This window comes from Jaculus jaculus, chromosome 5 (assembly GCF_020740685.1).
Source record: "Jaculus jaculus isolate mJacJac1 chromosome 5, mJacJac1.mat.Y.cur, whole genome shotgun sequence".
In the NCBI taxonomy this organism is placed as follows: domain Eukaryota; kingdom Metazoa; phylum Chordata; class Mammalia; order Rodentia; family Dipodidae; genus Jaculus; species Jaculus jaculus.
Window position 1 is genome coordinate 35,780,689 of NC_059106.1, and position 23,766 is coordinate 35,804,454.

Consider the following 23,766-nt stretch of genomic DNA (forward strand, 5'->3'; position numbering starts at 1 on the left):
CTCTAAAACTATTCTTATAAACTTTAGTCTTCTTTGAATTAAATGTAAGGGAAATATAAAACTACAGATGAAAATTGCCATCATTCTGCTACTCAGAGAAAGCCACTGTTAAGCAAATTAATCTGTGTTGTATATCCACTTCTTGACAGAAGTGTATGTTATCTGACTCATAAGAAGTTCTAGTCACTCCATTTAGTTTGACATTAGATGTTAAGCAATGCCCATGCTTAGCATAAACATCACTAGAGGTGGCAAAATAGCCTGTCTTATGTATGTACTATAATTTAGTTAACTATTCTGGCATTTTTAGACTTTATTATTATTATTAATTACTATATTATAAGTAATAATGTCCTTTGTAGCAGTTTTAGTTCAATTTCAGATTACTTCCTGGGAATTTGTTTATATATATATTTTTAATTCTGTTAGTCATATTACCAAATAGCTTTACATCACTTGGTAACAATACTGAAAAAGTGCTCAGGTATTTTTTTTTTTTTTTAATCTTCTAACTTAAGGCTGAGATGTTTTAAATTTAGTCATAGGTCCATTTTATTTTCTCTCTTCCAGTGCCCCACCCTCCAAATCCCAAAGTCTCCCTTTAGGTTTTATCTGAATGTGAACTTTAACACTATTGGCAAAAGCCAAAATTTAGGGCAGGAATTATTTTCTTCAGTGCCCTTGGAGTAATCACAAAATATAAAGCAAGAAACTAACACTAATGGGGGGGGGGGGGTGAAATGAAACCTAAAGTCACAGAGCTGAAAGCAAGAACTAGGAGATTTAGGAGAGTCAAGAAGAAGCAAATTCAAAAGTAAATGTGAGGCCAGTGAACTTGTGGCCTGAACGAGGAGTCTTTGCTTACAGATGCATGTGGGTAGCAACTGTCCAATGGCCTGCAGCAAGGGCCATGGGGGAGTCCATCTTCTGGCCTTTCGTGCATATTAACACATCGGTGGAATTTTCCCTCTGCATTCGTTACTTCCTTGTTGCTAACACAAAGTCTTGGAGAAGAAACAAATTAAGGAAGGATTTATTTCAGGTCATAGTTTGAAGGGATACAGTCCACCATTGCAAGGAAGGCTTGGTGACAAGATCATGGGACAACTGGGCACAATGAGTCTACAGTCAGGAAATACAGAAATTAATGCTAATACTTAGCTTGCTCTTTCCTCTTTATTACCTGTAGGATCCAAGCCCATGGGATGGCAACCCCCACTGTTAAATTGGGTCTTCCCATCTGAGTGTTCTAGAACCTCCCTCATAGACATGCCCAGAAGTTTGTCTCATAGTTGATTCTAGATCCTGTAAATTTGACAATAAATATTAACCACTACACCCTCTAGTACCAGAGATGCTTTTTCCTGAATGTCCCCTGAGTGAGTCCCTGAGTGACATGTATGTTTAGCCAAATCAAACTATTGACTGTTTTTATAATGTCAAAGCTTCTGTCTCAAAGGCAATTTATAGTATGTATGAAGGTATCATATGTCTAAAGTTACTTTATATTTCTGAAGGAAGGTATACCTTTCTGATACTTGTCTTTCCTTTGCTTCTCTTTTCACCCAAATCCCAATGTCAGCTCTGCTCCTTCTTATTTGTCCTGTGAAATTCAGATTATGAAGCTGTCACAGATCTTCATACTGTCGAGTTCTTTCCAGGCTCTCTCTCTCTCTTTCTATCCATACCCATAAAAAATAGCCACAGGGACAACAAGGCATTTGTAAGATTTACTGAGAAAAAGGTGGAAAAGTCCCCATCAGATTAAACATGCCTGGGATTTTGACCAGCATCTAAAGAGGAGTAACAAAGGAAAAATCACATTTTCTGAGTTAGAAAAGTGGGCAGGATCCAGGGAGGTCTGTAAGCAACTTCAGTGAGGGAGGGGCTTCTGAAGGTTTAAGTACACTGTCTCATTGAGGGGATAACTATTCCTCTCACCTCTTTATCATGACTATAGGTGAATGGTGGGCTCTTGATCAGGTGAGTGATTAACAAGCTTCACCCTGGACTGGAGAGTTTTGTTCCTCTGCTCACTGCTATGGCCCAGTGTTTAAGATGTTTCCCTTTAGAATGTTACCAAGGAAATGAGAGGTGGGGGTCCATCCTTCAATAACCCCAGGCCTAATGTCTGCCTACATACTAGCAAGAGGCATGTCTTTCTTCAATCATAGCTTCGATGGCATGTTCTTTGAACTTCATTCTCTTGCTAGGCAAACTTTGGAAGTGCAGTTAAAGATTGGCTTCCTCTGGATTTCTATTAGGTATGAAAATTGGGCCAGACCTGTGTGAGCTAATTATTAATATATGTTGAATAAATAAATGAAAATGTGAAGGAGTCTATCTTCCCTAAGATGTGAAAATGAAGCCCTGCCCTCCCTGAATTTGTGAAGCAGGAAACACACAGGGCAGTCTTCCCCCACATTTGCTGATAGCATGCCAGTCAGCCCAGGTAGTTTTCAGATACATCCAATGACAAATAGTTATCTTCATCTAGGAAATCAAGAAGAGGCTTTGAAATCTTTCCCAGGTTAGCTAGAAAGATTGTTTTCCTCAGTTTATAAATGCTTGATTGGCTTTGTTTGATGCCTCATGATTGAAGTTTAGCCCTGCACAGCTGGCTTTATTTTTTTACTCACCAGGGTGTTGTCATGTCTGGATGATGATTAAAAACAAAACAAACACCCACAATAAAACTTCTTCGTAAATAACAGCTCAGCATAGTTACACAACCTCTGGAAATAGCACCTTTGGCAAACTGAAATCAGTCAAGGTAAGCAGAGCTTCAAGCTTGGTCTGTTGTATTCTTTTAGGGTCTTAAACATCGGGACTAGCCGCTTCTGACTTCTCACCTTGGCTCAGGGTCTGAGACAGGGTGTATCAGCACTTTTCTGTGACTACATTTGAAGGGCCCCAAAAGGAGGGAAGTATTCACCCATCTTCCATGTCTCCATCCCTTCCAAGTAGCTGGACTCATGCTTATTCCAAATTTATCTTGATCTGTGACCTTGGGCCATTCGAAAACACTGAAGGGGATGTGGCTCCTTCTGCTTTGTTGCTAAGTGCCTTTAGGTCTGCCCAGACAAACAGGTGAGCAATGTTTGTGGGGTCAAATGTAATCCTGAAGGAAAAGTCTGGTGTGTGATTGCAAGTGACTAAATGCCACGGATTTGCCTGGTCTTCATGTGGCTCTAGTTTATGGCTTTTTATGCCCACACTACTACTTAAAGCAGAGAAGATGCCAATTTTCTATCATCTTTCTCAAATGCGTAATGATATCAGTAATGATAGGTCTTTGAGTAGTGATGAGTCCAGTAGGAATTCACTTGCAACTCCAAATAGAAAGTCAAAATTTGGCTGGATAATCTACCAGGGATGCCTTATTTTAGACACAATCCATGATTAATGATGTCAATAAAAGTTGGCAAATGAGTAAAATTTGACCAGAGGCTAGATGTCTAATAGAGATGGGTCAAGGCAGCACCTACATGGGAAGTTCAGGCAGTTGTCTTTCACAGCTAAAGGTTAAGTTTATCACTTATCATGCATATTGGTTAGCCTAACTAAAATAAATATAAGGCTACGTCTAATTGTATCTGTGAAATGGGTCCATAGAACCTGTTCATTATGAATGTCTCTGAGGAGCCACAGTTCTACTCACTCCTTCTTCTGGCCTCATATGTCATGGCATTTCTGTCATGTGCTGAGACCTGAAGTGGCTGGTCATCAGTGAACCCTTGCTGCATGCTGAGCATGTTCTATAAACACAGTGTTATTTCCTAATCCACTAATCCACTGTGTCTGTTGACACAGCAGCATCTCATGAAGTTGACCATGCTGTGTAAAAGAACAGTGTCAATATGCTTGATTTGTTCTGGGGTCACATGACAGGAACTTAAAAGGTACAGAGTTTTCCCTGTCAGTAGTTCTCAGGACAGACAGCTGCTGTCATGACACTGCCATGCATTTGTCCTGAGGAGATCACTATAATAATATTATTATTGCAAGGTCACTTCTTGGATGAGCCCCTCTGTCACAGATGAAGGCTTTTAGTTGGATGAGTTTTATTGGCTTTCAGTCAGCATTTGACACACTTCGGATGGCTTGGCAGAATGGCCTGCATACGTTTGGAAGGATGCTGTTCAGAATGTGTTCTCTTCTTTCCTGCTTTCCTCTGACTTGCGCTGTATAGCCTCTGGACCAGCTTGCAGCTAAGCACTTTCATATATTTCTTCCATTTTATCATCTCCATTAAAGTCAAGCACCCTAATTCCTCATCCAATTCAGTATTAGCTTAGCATTCTTTTTGTGAAACATTTAGTATAAGGAGAGAGAGGAAAAGAAAGAATAGTGACTCAATTAGTTTTCATACCCTGCTGAAGGTGTTGAAAATGTCTGGCTTCTGGAGTTTTCTACATTATCTTCTGCTAATTTGCATATATATATTTAATTATCATCTGTGGTGATTCATAGATGTTTTCTATAATGAGACAGGAATTTGATTTAAGGAAGAGCCTAGCTTTCTTTCTTTAAGCTCAGAATCTTTCAAAGAAAATGTCTTTTAAGATTCAAATACTTGAGGCTGAGAAGATGGCTTAGTTGGTACAGTGCTTGCCTCAAAAGCATAAGGAGTTTGATGTGAAACTGCCAAGTATCATGGTTTTCACTCATAATGTATATTGGGAGGCAGAGACAGGAGGACCCCTCGAGCTTATTGCCCAGCTAGTCTAGCCTAACTGGTAAGCTCCAGACAGTGAGATACCATCTCAAAATAGGTGGACATCATTCCTGAGGATGTCAACTCAAGGTTGTCCTATGGTCTTCACATGCATGTGCACCTGCACAAAGATGTTCTCCTGCGTACACATGTGCTCTCACCTATGAATAGTCATACACACATGCATATTTATATGTGCATTAAAAGATAGGTAATGGCAAAAGAGATGGCTTAGCAGCTAAAGCACTGTCTACAAAGCCTAATGGCCTGGGTTGGATGTCCCACATAAAGCTTACTGCATAAAGTAGTGTATGCAACTGGAGTTTGTTTGTGGTGGCTAGAGGCCCTGGCTCACCCTTTCTCATTCTCTCTCTCTCTCTCTCACTCGCTCTTTCTATCCTCTCTTCTCTTTGTGTGTAAATAAATAAAATATTTCATAAAAGAGAGCGGTAAATACTTTATTGCATTTCTCATGCCAACGATAAGATGATTCAGTTGATGCCAACTCCTTCTCCACAGAGCAGACAGATGATGAGGATGTATGGTTTGATGAAAAGTAGAACATTGCCAGGCATGGTGGTGCATGCCTTTAATCTCAGCACTGAGGGGGCAGAGGTAGGAGGATCTCCATGAGTGTGAGGGCACCCTGAGAGTCCATAGTGAATTCCAGGTCAGTCTGGGCTAGAGTGAGACCCTACCTCAAAAAACCAAAAAAAAAAAAAAATAGTAGAACATAGAAGCTGACTAGGGAGTTGAGGGCAGGAGGGCTCCAAAAGTGAACACTATTTTTTCTCTTAATTTAAAGCAGGAAATGTCCTTGGGCCTGCAAGATGGAATATGGTCTTTTCCTTGTTTTTCCATAAAGGACTTGTCTCAACCTCTGCCTTGCTGGAGGCAAGAAATGTCAGAAGGGTCTGATCTTATCTTTTTTTGCCTAAAGGAATTTCTCTTCTCTAGAAAGCAAGCATAAGGCTATGAGTAAGACTACCAGGATACCTAGCAACATAGCATGGGAACTGGACTGACCAGTTCTCTCCTCCCTCCTCTTCAGTAAAGTCTTATCACTACAAGAAACCCCCATCTGAGTCACAATGTTGATTGCCTGCTTGGGACTCCTCCTGCTATGCAGGAGCTCTACTTGCTTTCCTTCTCTTAAGCTCTATAATAAAATATTTCTAACCCTCACCAAGAGCTGTGGAGTCTTTCTTCAAATACACAAGAACCTGGAGACCACTGACTCAGTGGAAGTTTTGTGTGATCATGAGCACCTGGCACCCTAAAGCCCAACCGAGAGCCAATGATGGCTCCCTCATTCTAAAGACACCCCAATTTCCTCTATCAAGTTTAGTTCCCCAGAACACATGAACCTGAGAGAATCCTAGAACTACCCAGTCCAACAACCTTGTTGCAGAAAACTGATGTCGTACAAGTGAGTCACCTCTGACCATCCAGAATAGTATGGGACCTCAGAAAATAGACAGACCAGACAGAACTAATGTCTGTCCTTTCTACCTACATTAAACCATCTGCTATCATTCTCCTGGAGTAGGAAACAATGAGAACAGAAAGATGTGGGGTTCCAGGAAGTATTTATGACCAGAATCCAGTTTTGCCTAAATTTAACACATCCCCTTTCTTTTCAAAATCCCAAGCAAGATGCTCTATGCCCCCTTAAGTAAGGCTTGTATAGGTGACAAAAAGTTGCTGTTACATGATACTATAAAAAATACAACAATTTTCTGTAAGTAGCATATATCATTGGAAAGCCCCTAAAGACAAGCACCATGAGGAAAGTAGGAAAACCTTATGGTCAAGGAGTTTTCCCTCGGGGTAACAGGGAGACCAAGTATAAGATAATGACTGTGGACTCAGGAAAGGTCAGTGGAGGGAGAGAGGCATCGAATGTGTTTCATAGTCATGTTAACATAGAAATAATACTAAATGAAGGGCTGAAAAAGCTTTATTTGCTGTTAGGGTGTCCTCACACTCTAGTATAGGTGATGTGATGACCAGGACACATCAACTTGGGCAGATGATAGTCTGTTAGCAATTAGGAACCATCTGTTCTGTCCTTTTTTACATGCAGTTTTCAAGCAGAGGAGACTAGGAGCCAAGTTCTACCTTCTCACCCTAAGTGTTCCTGAAAGTGTCTTACAAATAAGCTTACTTTTGTTACCCTTCCCATCTCCAGAGAAACCCAACCAAGTCAGACACACCCACACCCACACCCACACCCACACGATAGACAGAATAGGCAAACAGGTACTGAACTTTATTATGAGTAACTGGTTCACTGGATTTTGGAGGCTGGAAAGTTTCATGATTCCATGTGTAAACTAGACACCCCAGAAAAATAACCAAATGAAGAAATAAAAACAATGGTGTAATTGAATCTAAGTTGGAAGGCTTGAGCATTAGGAGAATTTAGTTGGTGATCTAAATCCAATCCTGTGGACAGCAGAAAGTTCAGATGCCCCATGTAAAAAAATAAGGCAGGAAATAGAATAAAATATGACTTTCTCCTTTCTCTGCTTTTATGTCCCTGGGGCCCTCATTAGATTGAGTAGCATTCATCCACACTGGGGAAGTCATCTGCTTGACACTAGTCTCTGATTCAAATGCCAATATTATCTGGAAACATCCTTGCAAAACCAGACATAATAATTCATCAGCATACCCTATAGGTAGTGGACACACACAACTAACTCTTTTAGGCTTTTGGTTTGAACCATCAACAAACTCTGAAATTCAATTCCACACATGAAAGGAAAGCTTCCAGAAGAGTTACCCGTGTCTACACTCTTCTCACACAGCACAGTCCATGTCCTAATTATCCCCTGATGAATTTGGTGAAGCACACGTATGAATGCTCAGCTCTGTTGCTATAGGGTTCCTATAAGATTTCAAGAGACTTACCTTCCATTCTCTCCCTATGCCCAGACTATGTCTGGAACCTGGGAATCTCTACCTAATGTGCTTAAGAAAGAATGCTTTCTCCCAAAGGACTTCTCCACAAAAGCTCAACAATGGCTCCAAAAAGCCTAATCATGTAGTCTTGAGCCAATCATCTCTCCTACCTTGCCCCATCCATCCCATGCAGCTCAATACAAGATTTCCCCATTCCCCTCCATTTCCATTTCTAGGCCATTCTATGCCCCTTTTCCCTAGCCCTGAACTGCACCATTCTCTTGCCTTGTGTTTAAATCTTTGGTCTTAAAAAACCATATGCCTTCCAAATCTTCCATTCTTGAATGAGAAGTTACAATTTTCTCTTCAATCTTTCCCATTTCCACTTCCTATAATATCAAACTTCCAACATGATCTAAAGGCTGATGTGATTGGTTCTCTGTCTCCTTTTTCCACAACCCAACCGCAGTCACCTCTCTGGGTCCTGGAATATTCCTCTTCCCTGGCTGTAGCCTGTGCAAAGGCTTTCCTCCTGTGTTCACATCACTCATATTTCTCCTTGTGAATTGATTCCTGTCATTCCCAAAGCATTTCGTGGTCCTCCAGTATGATTTAGGTTTGATTTTAGTGTGTCCTCCAAAGAATCATTTGCTGAAAGTTTGTTTCCCAATGTGGTGGTGTTGAAAGTGGTGAGTCCTTAAAAGGAGGGGCTTCGTGACAGATCATTAGGCTATCAGGGCTGTGCTATAGACAGCTTCATGTTGCTGGGATGAACATCCAAACCAGATGCAGTTTATGGGAGGAAGGGGTTTATTTCATGCTTACAGATCCAGGGGTAACTCCATCAGTGGCTGCAGAAGTCACTTACTTCCATAGATCCAAGCACTGGGAAATAACCACTCAGAAAGCAAAATCAGAAAAGCAATAAGCACAAACTGGAAGCAAGCAGGACTCCCAGAGCTCAAACTTCTCTCTTATAGTTTTGGGCTGTAATTCAGATCCCCTTCCAGTGACACCTTGGGGCTGGACTCCAGGATCTGCCCCCAGTGGCACCTCCTCCAGACAGGCAGCTGGAGATCCAAGTTACAAGTTTTAACACGTGTGTCAATGGGGTACATACATTCAAACTACCATATGCCGCCAACTCTCAGAAGGGATTGGTGTTGGTTTCATGAAGAGCCAGATTTTTGGGGAGTCGGTTACTATAAAGCAAGGCCAGCACAAGTGTCTTCCTCCTTCTGCATCACCCAGTTCTCTTTCTGTGTCTCTGCTGTGTTGGGACCCGGCTAAGGGACCCTACCTAGTCAGATGTCAAACACTTGAGTGCACCCGACTGTTCACTTTCAAACACCCACACTTGTAAGCTACATAAACCTCTTTTTGTGGCTTTGACTTAACAGCATAAAGAAAACTAGGAAAGGCGCATCCAAGGATTGAAGCACAGAGTGCTGCCATTTTGGAAACAGAGGAGGCCTCTGTGAAGAGGACCGGGGATCTATGGCAGTGGCTGCTCTGGGAGGCTTTACCATAGTCCTGAGCAGTGACCTCAGTTGTGCTGAAGGTTGTCAGTCCTTCAGGAGCTAGTGTGTAGAGTGAGAAAATGGGAAAATGGTCCTTAGAGCTGTTTTTGCTAAAATCTGCTGACTCCTCAGTTGAGCCCACAAGATAACTGAAACCAGGGTGAAAACGTGACCCTTTTGTCTGCACACTGACTTAAGGCACAGAGGTAAGTTACATCCTAAACCTTTCTTCCTGAGTCTGCTTGGAATTGCAGGAATAGCAAAACTTTCACAGGACAGTCCATTGCCCCAGGTGAGGACAATTGTCAGTAATTAATAGATTAACAACATGGCAATTATTCAAACTATCTCGTAGGATGTGAGCCAGGAAGATGAATGGATCAATGAAGGGGAGGGTCCACACTTTGAACAGGACTGCTTAGCTGTCCATACCTCTTGCCCTCTATTACAACCAGAGCATCATGTCCAGACGCAAAACTTGGACTTGGTCACTGTGCCCTTTATTGATTCCTTTTCCCAACATGGCCACACTGAATAGACCTCCTTTTTTTCACTTTTGAACAATAGTTGTGTCTTTAATTGTCATATGTGGGATGGGTAGCTAACTCGTGTCTACTGTGATAGCCAGCTAGGCCAGAGGCATTCATCTTAAATGAAGGTGTTCAGAGACTAGGGTTTAGTTCTTCCAGTGTAGTACGAGGATGTGTGTTTTGGACAGTGAGAACCCTACAGGTCTTATGAACAGTGGAAAGGGAAGAAAGATCCATACCTGTCCCCTTGCTTCCCTTAGTGAGGCCTCCACAGGGCAGCCATTGCTGTGGGTTACTGGTCCTCTTAGCAGGACAATCCCCTATCCCAGAATGATGGTTCTCTATGCTTTCATTCTCAACTACAAGGCCAGTACAGGTTGCTTCCTCATGGAATTCACAATGTGCCTTCTCTTATCATAGTCCTATGTGAACCAATTACAGTCACAGTACATATGTAATGATTGCAGATTGCAATTAATGTTACATTTATACAGGCAGCTCACGAACCCCTATACTTAGCACACTGTATTTCAGTGCTTGACAAATATTGACTCCAAGGAATAGATTTCCCTTTGTGGGGATGGGAAGGTTGATATTTGAAAAAAAAAAATAGATGAAAGTGGTGTATCAGGTAGAATATACCTGCTGGCCATGCACTATGTCTTTTTGAACACAGTCATAAAACAAGTTACCTCCATGTGTAGAGAGGGCATGTGTGTGTGCATGTTATTTTTATTTATTTCTTTGAGAGAGAAAGAGGCAGAGAGACATAGAAAGAGAGAATGGGTACACCAGGGCCTTTAGCCACTGCAAATGAACTCCAAATGCATGCCCGTCTTGTGTATCTGGTTTACGTGGGTCCTGGGGAATTGAACCTGGGTACTTTGGCCTTGCAGGCAAGGACATTAACCACTAAGCAATCTCTCTAGCCCACGTGTGTGCTTTTATGTGGGGGTATACATATGTGTGGGTGCAGGTTTACATGTGTTCACTTGCATGTGAGAGGCAGAGGACAACCTCACTGGCTATTTTCAGGAACATCATCCATGTCCATTGAGACAGTCTTGGTCTGGAGGTCACCAATTTTACTAGACTGTCTGTCCAGAAAGGTTCAGGAATCTGCTTGTATGCCCCTCCCCAGTGCTGGAATTAAAAGTGCACACTATCACAGCTGACATTTTCACCTATATACTAGGGATTAAACTCAGGTCCTCATGCTTGCGAGGCAAGCTCTTTAACTTACTGAAATACCCATCCCCCCCCCGTCCTACAAATTCTTTCTTTGCATTCTATTTTAAAATAATTGGTGGAGACTGTCAAATGCTACGCAGAGAAGGATCCTGTTGTAGTCAATTGTACTATTGAAAATGATCAAATAATCCACATTGATTTCAAAAGCAGCATTTTTCTTTAGCGAACTTTTCTTTTCTCAACTCTGCTGGGGGAATGTAAGTATTGTTGCTTTGAAATACTGCGTGGCATGTCTTTTAGCACTAGGCAAGCTGGGATGAGCTGATAAGCAGAAGCACCATGCTGCCAGTGAGGGGCCACAGAGCTGGAAACATAGGCCCCTGAAGCATGGACTCAGGCTTGGTAGAAGGAATTTACCATCCTCCTATTTCTCCTTTCTCCTACTTGCCCTATGAGTTACCACTACAGAACTTACCCGCAGAATGCTCTAACAACACTGAAGTCTGAGATAGCTCCAGGGGGCTATTTTGGGGTCAGGAAACTGAAGGGAATGGAGAGGTAGAGGAAGCAGCACAGGAGGGCAGGGAAACCAGATGGCCTCACACAGAGAACATACCTGTGAACTTCAGAGTTCTACCCACTGCAGAAGGAGTACTAGTCACTGCTCATGGCTCTACCTGAAGGAGTTAGAATCCCAGAAAGCATTCATTTGAAGCCCTTACTGCAGGGATCCAGTCCAGGGATATCTTTAATTCTGGGCTCCCCTCACAGTCCCTTAAATAATTGAGGTCCTTACAAACTGGGATGTAAGGGGAAAGAAAAGGTGCTACTGGGTCTTTATCAGATAGGAGTGAACTGATCCCTCACTGTCCTCAGGCCAGCCTTCCTTGGCTGTCACTCAGAGAAGCCAAAATCTGGATGAAACTGAACTTTTTTTTTTTTTTTTTTTTTTTTTTTTTTGGTTTTTTGAGGTAGGGTCTCACTGCTGACCTGGAATTCACTCTGTAGTCTCAGGGTGGCCTCAAACTCACGACGATCCTCCTACCTCTGCCTCCTGAGTGCTGGGATTAAAGGTGTGCCCCACCATGCCCAGCTTGAACTTTGTTTTCTTTAAGTCTACAATTCAGTGGGAGCACTTGAGCAAGCCCATATGCTTTTCTCTTGAACTATCTTGTGATCTCTGAATTACAAAGCATCCAGCTTTGGCGCTGTATGAAATTTCCCTGGGGAGACACACACACACATGTCCATGCACTTGAAACAGGATTCAGGTGAGAGACCAAAACATAGTTGCACCAAAATCTAATTTTGATGAGCCAGTGAGTTTATCGGGATCACTTCCAGTGCATGGATGAGGGATGACTTATGAGATGAGGAGAGTATGGGTGACTCAAAGGAAGCTGTGTCACCAGCAAACCCACCTCAGCATAAGTGATGACTCACGGAGCTTCATCTCTGGTCTTGTGTTCACTGCCTATGGCCTGCAGGGAGCCATGTGGTAGGAGAGTCTCTCCCCTTCTTGTCCTGCTTACCTCCTTGTGTCCACCAGACCTTCATGACCCACAAGGTATAACCCTACAGTAACGCCATCTTCCTACTTTTTAAAGATTTCATACACAATCTGCATTTTTGCTATAAGTGCTAGGCAAATTAACACACATGGCTCTCCTTTTATATGCTACTTCCATGCCATTATCTGCTTATAAATCTAGTTATTTTTTTGCTTCCAGGCTCCTTTAGGGGCCTGTGTCTATCATCCTTTCAGCACATTGCACATTATAACAAAGATGTTTCATGTGTGTCACTTTTAAAGTTACTACCCCATGCTTGGTACATGGTTGGCTGGCCATACGGATTTATTCAGTAAGTTAATATAATTATACTTATACCTTTATTTTCCCCCAAAATGTTGTGCTTCTACCCCTTCCTTCATAAAATCTCAGATGGCCCTCTTTATGGATAGTAATATGAGAACTGGGGGTGTCTTTGAGATTGATGGAACCATTTTCAAAACGTGTTTGCAATTTAATCAAGGCATTAGGGTGCCAGACAGTCATGGCCAAACAAAACTCCAGTGAGCCAATGGACTCTGGGTTTTTATGAGTTTGAATAATGAACTCCACAGACTATAGAAAATAAAGTTTAGAAAGATTTTACTATAAAGCTTAACAAATGGAAAATAACATGAAGGGGGTCTCCAAAATTGGGAAAACCACCTCATAACTCTGATGTTGGTCTTTGATGAGAATTTATAGGATGGAACCTAGGTTTACCAGTACAGTTACCATGCCAGGTATTTAGGAATCTTAAAAAAAAAAAAAAATTTGAGGTAGGGTCTTGCTCTAGCCCAAGCTGATCTAGAATTTACTATGTAGTCTTAGGGTGGCCTTGGACTTATGGTAATCCTTCTACCTGTGCCTCCTAAATGCTGGGATTAAAGAAATGGCCCACCATGCTTGGCAGGGCCTCTTCATTTTATTCACATTTTCAGTAGCATTTCTAGGTAAGGGGAACTCCTTTAGAGAAAAATAGATAAGGAAAACCCAGACCTCATGCTATGTATCTAGGAGCCTGGTAATCTTATGCACATTCTCATGTCAGGCTTCTAGAGAAGACAGACTCCTTTAGGGAAAAAGAGATTTCAAAGAAAAAACAGATTGCCCCTTACAGGCTCAAGGCCATTTCCTACTTAAAAATAAATAAACAGAAAACACTGTTCACTGTTCACTTTGGGGAGAGGGATCCTATTACCCTTAGCTACCCTCTTCTTCATCCCACCCTCTGAAGACACAGCCATAACTGCCTCTATAGTAACATGATCTTTAAAGCATGGACAGAAAATAGATTCACAAGTGTATCTGAACAAATCTGATGTGTGTCTCCCTGCAAGATCTTGCAGCTGAGTCTGAAATGAAGGCAGCTCCTGGTGATGTGTGTGTGTGTGCGTGTGTGTGTGTGTGTGTGTGTGTGTGTGTACATACATACATACACTGGCTGTCAAATTGCAGAATAGAAAAACGTGGATTTTATATGCTTGATCTTTATTGTTTTCTAGGGCAACATCACTTTTTCTTGCTCGGAACCACAAATTGTTCCCATCACATTTGTCAACTCCAGGAGCAGTTATCTGCTGCTGCCCGGCACCCCTCAAATTGACGGGCTCTCAGTGAGTTTCCAGTTTCGAACATGGAACAAGGATGGTCTGCTTCTGTCCACAGAGCTGTCTGAAGGCTCAGGGACATTGCAGCTGAGCCTGGTGGGAGGAACGCTGAGGCTTCTGATTCAGAAAGCCTCGGGACCTGGAGCTGAAATCCTGTCCGGTAGGCTGGGTTTCTTTAGCTCTTTGTTTCTGCATGCACTCGTATGATTTCTTATTCTGCCAAGGGAAATAAAGTCAGGTTTTTGACAAAAACATACAAGATCTAACTTTCAGGGATGCAGAGTAGCACAGTTTTTACAAATGAACTCTAAGTATGAAAGGGCAATGTCCACTGCCTGCTGATTAGTTAAAACCAAAACCAAGAAAGTCAGAATCAATAGCTTATACTTGAGAAATCACCTAAACACCATTGCTTCTTAGTAGGGTCATTAGAGAAGTAAGGGTTGGAAATGCCATGCAGGAGTACATAGCAAAACATGAACCAGCTGTTGGTACTATGGTAGATCCTACACGGAGACTACACATGCCATGACATGAACCATCCATAGAGTGCTCAGCAAGGCCAGCCAGCATCATCGATACATGGCCAACATCTAGATAAGAGGACATATATTCGTGCAGATTTTTAAAACCTATTTATTTTTTCAGGGTAGGGTCTCATGTATCCCGGGCTGCCCTGGCCTGCCTCCACCTTCCCACCTCTGGTTGTACCACCATGTCTGGTGCATACAGTTCGTGGTATCAAACCCGGGCCTCCTGACACTTTACAGATAAGAAAATAAAGAGTCATGAAAACAACTTCCATAGTCACATGTTCCAAAGAGATATAGCTGGGATTTCATTTAGAATTTGTCTGACTTCCATCTCTATGTTCTTTTTTCCTTAAATCACAATATTGTGTGATGTTTTACAACCCCGCAATTCAACTTCACATTGAAATTAGAAAGTTTTGACATAGGTTTTCTTTTATTTTGTCGTTAAAATTTTCTTTATTTATCTGTGTGTGTGTGTGTGTGTGTGTGTGTGTGTGTGTGCGCACGCGCGCGTGCTTGTAACTCCATCTCCCATCTCGCTGTCAGTGTCAGAGGCCCATGCCTGTAGAAGTTTACCATGGCGCCCACATTTTTACATAGCATCTAGGGATCCAATTTGGTTCCTCCAGCTTGAGCAGTTAGTGGATTTTTTTTTTCTGCTTGCTTTTTTTTCCCCACTGACAAATCTCCCTAGCGTACAATAGGTTTCCTTAAAAGTATTTTAAAGCTTTTGAGTATGTCACGCTAGACATGACAAATGGGCATGGCAAACATTTTTTTGAATGACCCAAAGATGGCTGAAGTCTGGGACACACTGAGTTTCACTGCAATAGACACTAGATATATTACAGCTTCATACCCACCTGTAATATATTTTGAATATGTTCCACTTCCCATTGCCCAGTCTCATCCCCTCCTAATCTGCTGAGTCTCTTTGTCATCCTAGCTAGTCCCTCCCCTAGATTCATCTCTTTTCTACTGACCCACTACGTTTAATTGGGAGTGTTCACATGAGCAAGGGTTGGGGGACATTATTTACCAGAGGCAACTTGCCAGTAGCTACACCACTGAAGAAATTATCTCCTGGGAATTATTAACTGTCAAAAGTCTCTCAGGGATAAGTGGGGCTTCAAAAACCACTATCCCACCCACAATACAATTTTTATGGGCCAAATCTTATTCAGGTAACCACCACTGCTATGAGTTTATGAGTGTAATTGCCATATCATGCCCTGATGATTGCATTCCACACATTCCACATAATTACTTCCTATCCCCAGATCTTGCATTCTTTCTGCCCTACTTTTCCATGATGTTCCCTGAAGCTTGGAGGGGTGATATAGATGTCCCCTTTAGGACTGATTGTCTTTTTTTTTTTTTTTTTTTGCATTTTGACACTTTCATACACATATATAATGCATGTTTTATCCCACCCCCTCCCATTACTCCTTCTCATTCCCCTTCCTTTCACTGTTGGGTCGTGAATGCAGCAGTCAGCTTATGTGGGGGGTAGTGTCTCGGGATTACACTTCCCACTTACACTAGTACTGGAATCAAACCCAGGTTCTAATGTATGTATATTAAGCATGTTACTGACTGGGATAGCTCCACAGCTCCTTTGCAACATTAACATGATTTTTGTAACTGAGATGCTAGCATGTCCAAGTAAGATCATATAATGCCTTTCAGTGTTCTGTGGAGAATTATGAGCTATTTAACTAATTCTGATTTTTTTTTTTTTACCCTGAGATGGCAACTCTAAAAAGAAAATAGTCCTTTTTGTTCATGGTGCCCCAGGTCTTAGTCACTGGCTCTTTTGCTTTCACAGCCTATGATGAAGTGATAGAAAATGTGGAAAGGGCACATGGTGAAGCAGTGTGGAGCTTATCACTTCCTGGTTACTAGGGAACACAGCAAGAGATTGAGAGAGAAAAAGAGAGAGACAGACAGATAGGCAAAAGGGTCAGAATCTCAATACCCTTCTAAGGACATGCTTCCAGTAACTCAAACTTCATGAAGCTCACTTCTTAAAGGTTCTGTCACGTCATAATAACATGATCAGTTTTTCCTTTGGCACATAGGTTTTAGGTGAGCATTCATGGTTCAAATATAGCAACTTCTTTAAATCTAGCAACTTCTTTAAATCTTACTTCATAATAGCATGGTGTGTGTGTGTGTGTGTGTGTGTGTGTGTGTGTTGTGGATTTATAGAACATGTAGGATCTTCAAACTGTGTTAATACAGAACAGTTGTAGATGTTGAAGCTATCTCACTCATATAGACAGAAAACAAGGTTAGGGTTTTGAAGATGGGACAGCCTTCCTTATACCACTGCAGAAAGGACAGGAAGTAGTAAGGCCAATGGCATAGGGATCCCTTTGGGTGTGTCACTAGAAAACTTCCCCACCCCTTACAGTAAGCATCATAGTGTAAAGACAGTTTGGGTGTTTCATCAGAAACCATCCCCTCAAAACACACACACACGTACATGATTTCCTAGTTGCAGCTCAGGACCTCACTGTCATCTGAGGTAGCAAAACTGTATTTTTCAGGCTTAAAAGATGAAACACATTAAAGACATGGTTTCAGCATATTTAAGTGAAATCCAGAAGAAGGAAAAGGACACCGCCACACTGAGATGACTCATTCTTGTATTTTGGCTTGACTAGCTTGAGCACTGAAAAGACCAAGGAGGAAGCCACTCACCTGTACAAACAGAATCCTTAAACACAAGGCACCATGACGGCAAAGAGACCTGAGTCCACCAGAGGCTATAGACAAGAGCTCTTGTTTGAAACAAATTGTGGGAAGGGCTTAATCAGCTCTACTTCTTTAATTCCTAAGAGAAGTCATTAGTGTTTATACACTTCCCAAAGAAGCTAATATGTTATCTTTAACTCCTTAATTCCTGGCTTGAGAAAAGGCATGCCAAAAGCCCAGCTAAGCCATCCTTCCTGTCATCCATTGATTAATTTTCTTTTTGGTGGACTCCAGTGACTGTCTTGTTCCTTCTGTAGCTCACAATAGTATGTGGAGGTTCTAGTAGTCTAACTTTGGGCCAGCAGCCATTGTGGATGCTTATTTGATGGCTAAGCAATGTTAACTAAGTTAAAAAAGCCATGCTATAGTACTATAGTAGTGGTCGATAACATCTCATTCTCAAGAAGCTTTGACAAAGCAGTTAAAGTGCATTCTGTAGTTTTCTGGTTATTGGTCTTCATGGGATTTACCCTGATATATATATATATATATGTGTGTGTGTGTGTGTGTGTGTGTGTGTGTGTGTATGTTAGTGCTTCCATAAGAGATACCATAGACTAGGTATCAGGCATATATTTTATAATTATCTTTCTTGGTTTTGTTGGCGTTCAACAATTGGACCTTTCATTTGTTAGGCAAGTGCTCAACTGCTCAGCCACATCTTCAACCACATAAATTTATTTTGTCACTTTTCTGCATGTTAGAAGTCTGAGTTCAAGACATTTTGCCCCATATATGGTCACCCTGTCTCCCTGTGGCCTCACAAGGTTAACTTTTCTGTGAGTCTATGTCCTAGTATCCTCTTCTCTTAAGTATGCTGGATATATTCAGCTCCATTTTACTCTCAGGACTTTTAAAAATTGGTCTATCTCTATGTATAGCCATATTTTAGGTGGTGGATATGAGTCTTCATCCAATGAACTTTGTAGGGACAGAATTCAGCTAAGAACAATGTATATTACTTATAGGTGCGTGTAGCTGATTTGTAATGATCTGTGGGAGTGATAATATTAGCTGCCTTATTATCTCCACTATCTTAAAACACCTTGCTTAGCCTGTCTTCAGTACCTGTTTGCCACGTGTCTGAATGGTTGCTAAATAAATAATCTAATAGAGTTGAACCTAGAAGAATTTTTGAAAGATATAACTTAAGAAGCCAGGTGTGGTTGCACACGCCTTTAATCACTGACCCCAGGAGGCAGAGTTAGGTGGATCGCCGTGAGTTCGAGGCCACCCTGAGACTACATAGTGAATTCCAGGACAGCCTGAGCTCAAGTGAAACCCTACCTTGAGAAAAAAAAAAGAAAAGAAAAAGAAAGAAAGAAATATATAACTTAATAATGAAAAACAATTGGTACTTATTTTAACAAACATTTAGGTTAGAATAATTACACACTGAAAAATATATCAAACCTGAGAATATACTCAGTGAAAGTATTAATTAAATGTAGGCCATGGAGAGTAGAGGTGAGGAGATGGTATGCAGAACTCCATCACATAGAATGGAGGTGCTCAGCCTGATTAATACCAGTGCCAAGATGCTTGCAGGGTGTAATCTTGCAAGCAAGAGCTGCTCCCCCAAATACTGCCTCTTTTCACACAATTCCTGGGAGTAGCCACTGTTTGCACATTTAGTGGATACAATGCAACTGTGAACATCAACCCCTGCTTTAATTAGGCATTTATTAATGTGCCTGTGTTGTGACACAGTTGAGTAGTTTATGATCAGAAGACTGCAACATGAAAAGACATTCCAGTTTGAGGAGCTGAGAAAGGCCATGGCCCGACCTCCAGGATGTCATGCCCAGATTGAAGTTTTATCTCTCAAATCTTATTTCCCCAACTGTTAATAAGAGAGGAACCCAGGTGATGCAGTCCGGTTCACATTGCTGGTAGAAATCACCCAACCAAGAGCAGCTTCTGGGAAAAAGAGGTTTATTCTGGCTTACAGGCTCAAGGGGAAGCTCCACAATGGCAGGGGAAAACAATGGCATGAGCAGAGGGTGGACATCACCCCCTGGCCAACATAAAGTGGACCACAGCAACAGGAGGGTGTGCCAAAAACTGGCATGGGGAAACTGGCTATAAAACCCTTAAGCCCGTCCCCAATAATTCACTCATTCCAGGAGGCATTAATTCCCAAATATCCATCAGCTGGGGAGCTACCATTCACAACACCAAAGTTTATGGGGGACACCTGTATCAAACCAACACATTCCTCCCCAGCCCCCATAAACTGATAAACATACATGATGTAAAATGCAATGCATTCTTCTAACTTTAAAAGTCCCATAGTTTTTTTTATCAATTCCAATGATGTTCATACATCCCATAGATCTTTTAACTGAGCCATAATACCAAAAAATAACCTAAAAAAAAACCCCATAATGGCACAGAATAAGTATTCACACTGCAAAAGATGGCATTGGGCATAGCAAACATTTAACCAATACAAGATTTAAAATAACCAGGGCAAACATCAAACTCTGTAGCTTCAAGTCCAGCAACTCTAGCCAGTGACAAATCTTCAAGTTCGATAATTCTAACCAGCAACAAGTCTCTGGCATTCCATGGCATTCCAATTCTGCCCCTCCAGCTAGGCTACTCACAGTCCTGGGAAACTTCACTGGGGCCGGCAGCTCCTCAGCAGCCATCTCATGGTCCCGGCATCTCCACTGGGTCTCCACTGCAAGCCAAGGTTCATCCTCATGGCCCCATGGGGTCTCTATGCAGGCAACCAGCAAACCTGCTTCACACTGCCCATGGCCATTTTCAAAACACAAGACCGTGTTACAAACTCAATGACCCTCTTTCCAGAATTTCTTATACTCCATGATACCAGGTAGGGTGTCAATTTGTTAATCCAGGGGGTAATAAAGCAGACTTTGAAGAACAGGACACCCCTTGAGCACTCAGGCCCCTTCCAAAGAGTATACATTCTTCTTATTGCTTCAGCACAGGTCAGCTAGCCCAGTCTCAAAGGTGTAATCTCTCAGTTGCAGCTGAACGGGCAACAGTTCACCCAAAGATTTTTCTTTCTGTGCCTTATCCCTCTGCTAACACTAGCTCATTTCTACTCAAAGCAACCCTGCACAACTTCTCAGGACATGGACATAAGAGCAAGCTTCTCACACAAACTGCTAGCCCTGTTCAGGCAAAGCTCTTTCTCACCTTCATAAACCAAATCTCACAGTCCATAGTTCTTACTGCCTTCAGGTCTTTCAGCTCTGACCAGAATAGTCCATCAAGCTGTACTTAGAGCACTGCAAGGCATCTCTTAGGCCAAGGTTTCAACTCCTTCCATATTCCTCTTGAAAATTAGCTCCAAAAGGCCGAAGCCACAGTCAGGTGTCTAGCAGCAACCCCACTCCTGGTACCACTTTACTGTTGCAGTCCGGTTTGCACTGCTGGTAGAAATCACCCAGCCAAGAGCAGCTTCTAGGAAAAAGAGGTTTATTTTGGCTTACAGGCTCGAGGGGAAGCTCCACGATGGCAGGGGAAAACGATGGCATGAGCAGAGGGTGGACATCACCCTGGCCAACATAAGGTGGACCACAGCAACAGGAGGGTGTGCCAAACACTGGCATGGGGAAACTGGCTATAAAACCCATAAGCCTGCCCCCAACACCAGGGAACTATATTTTTATTATTACAGCAGCAGCATCTGGCAGCTCTACCTGCTACCACTTCCTTTTTTTTTTTTTTTTAGTTACATTTTGCTAAATATGGCATTCAATTGGATATGCTTCTGTTTAATTCAGGGAACATTTTTCTTAGTTTCTTCTGCATATGCAGGTTTGTGTAGTGTGCGAGTGTGTGTATGTAGGTTCTTGTGTGTGAATTCACACACATGGACATGCATGTGGAGGCCCAAGGCTGACCTCAGGTTCCTCTTGGGTCACTCTCTACCTTATTTACTTTACGTGAACCCCAAGCTTATCAGTTGAGCTAGTCCAACTAGCCACCCTGGCTTAAAGGCAAAGGATGGTATCTTATTTATTTCACATGCATGTGCATGTGGTAAACAAGCTTATATATGTGTGTGTATGTGTGTATTTGCATGTGTTCATGCATGTCTACTCATACATATGGAGGCCAGAGGTCAACATCAGATATCTTCCTCAAAAACTATCTACCATGTTCATTGAGGAGGGTCTCTCACTGAACCCAGAGATCACCAAATCGAGTAGCCTCACTGACCAGCAAGCCTTGAGGATCTTCATGTATCTGCCTCCTGAGGCCAGGATGACACATGCATACTGCCATGTCTGACATTCACATGGGTCCTGGGAATCTGAACTCAGACCTTCAGTTAGTATTCCAAATGCTGTTTTGACGAAACTATCTTTCTGGCCCCAAAGGATGGTATTTGAATCATTTCTCCTATGTTTCTGCCACTCACCTGTAGCCCACTCCACCTGTGGAGATATGAGACATTCATGTCCAGGTTTTCAGAAGCCTGACAGTGTTTCATACTCAAAGTTGTGTCCATTGGTGTTAGTAACTGATCTGAACTGTTTGCATGCACATGATAGTAGCAGCTGCAATCCTCACAGCCCTCTCTAATGACAGTCAATAAAGCCCCCTTGGGAAGATGAAGAAACTGAGACAATGAGAAGAAAGGCAGCTCAAAATATATCCAGGCAATGGTCTATTGACAAATGGACCAGAATCTAATATTTAGAGTTTCCTTCAGAGAGTGTCTACTGAAGGACAAATGGTTGCATGTTCTTGTCACCTACCAGTCTTTGTGACCAGATCAGTCAACTTAATGGTTCTCTTCAGTGAGTGTCTACTTAACGATGAATGTGTGTTCTTGTCACTGACCAGTTTCTGTGATGGGTCAATGTGACTTTCCTTCTGTGAGCCGATTGTACCAGCTGGAGTACTGGTAGATGAAAGACTTTTTAAAGAATAACTGCAACCCTTATAACTAGTACCTTATAAAGTTTCCTCAGTAAGGTAGGTTATCATTGCAGTGTGTACCAAAGATATCTGGGGCAAAGGAACAGATGACAAAAACAAACAAACAAACAAAAAACTAAATAAACAGCCTTTTCTCTTCAGTGCTCTGAGACTTTTCCTTCTGATCTCATCTGATCCCTTCAATAATGATTCATACTGTACACATGCATGCACCTGAAAAAACTATGGAACAGAGAAAAAAGTGTTTGCCACACAAGTATGAAGTCCTGAGCTCAATTCCCAGAATGCACCTTAAATGCCTTGAGTGGTGAGACCTATGATCTGCACTGGGGAAAGACTAGAAAGGAGGATCTCTGGGGGTCCCTGGCCAGCCAGTCTGAACAAGTCAGTTATCTATAGGCGAATGGAAATCTATCTCAAAAATTATGCTTCTGAGGAGGATACATGAGGCTGTCCTCTGGCCTTCACACACACAGAAACTCATATATGCCCACACATGCATGATACATATATATGGAAAAAATTACCAGGCTCTATATGACTTAACAGTAAGTAGATCACTGGCCTAGGATACATGAGGTCCTGATTTCAATTCCCAGCATTACTTAATACACACAACCACACACACACACACACACACACACACACACAAAACACACACAATATAAGCTGTCTTCAGAAAAATGTGAGAACTAAAAATCACTTATAGCACCCTCCATAAGGTAACAGACTAAATTACTGGATTTTTGAGTGTTTAAAAACATTAAAAATTTTTTTTTTGTTTATTGTTAATTATTTACTTGAGAAGGACAGACATAGAGAGAAAGAGGCAGATAGAGAGAGAGAATGGGCATGCCAGGGCCTCCAGCCACTGCAAACGAACTCCAGATGTATGCTCCCCCTTGTGTATCTGGCTAACGTGGGTCCTGGAGAATTGAGCCTCAAACCAGGGTCCTTAGGCTTCACAGGTAAGCGCTTAACCACTAAGGAATCTTTCCAGCCCTAAAACCATTTTTTTTCAGTTTTTTTTTCTTTTGCAGTTATTCATCAATAGACCAATAAATATATGGCATACCTTCGATTTGGATAGCTGTCCAGTGTGTTCTGGGGTTTTTCCCTTTTTGTAATGTGCATGATTGTGTAGAATGTGTATGTGTGTGTGTGCGGGCATATGTGGATATGTCAGTGCACATGTACATATGTATGGATACGTGTGAAAGTGATAGGCCCAAGTCAGATGTCTTCCTCTATCATCCTCCATCTTATTTTTAAGCCTCAGTAATGCTGCTAGCCAGCTGGCCCTGGGGATCCTCCTGTGTCTGCTTCCCCAGTGCTGGGATCACAGAAGCATACCATCACACCTAGCTTTTATGTGAATGCACAGGATCTGAACTCACTACTGGCACTTTACCAACTGAGCCACCTGTTTTTTTTTTTAATTATTTATTTATTTATTTGAGAGTGACAGACACAGAGAGAAAGACAGATAGAGGGAGAGAGAGAATGGGCAGGCCAGGGCCTC

At 42.0% G+C, this 23,766-nt stretch overlaps 1 protein-coding gene across 2 annotated transcripts in view; it reads left to right on the forward strand.

Annotated features, from left to right (window-relative positions):
* Positions 1-23,766, forward strand: part of LOC101613057 (contactin-associated protein-like 5) — a 408,379-nt gene that overhangs the window by 204,151 nt on the left and 180,462 nt on the right. For both annotated transcript variants that reach the window (XM_045151145.1, XM_045151146.1), the window contains one exon: positions 13,921-14,185. In XM_045151145.1, the coding sequence (XP_045007080.1) occupies positions 13,921-14,185 (265 nt within the window). The remainder of the gene's footprint in view (positions 1-13,920; positions 14,186-23,766) is intronic.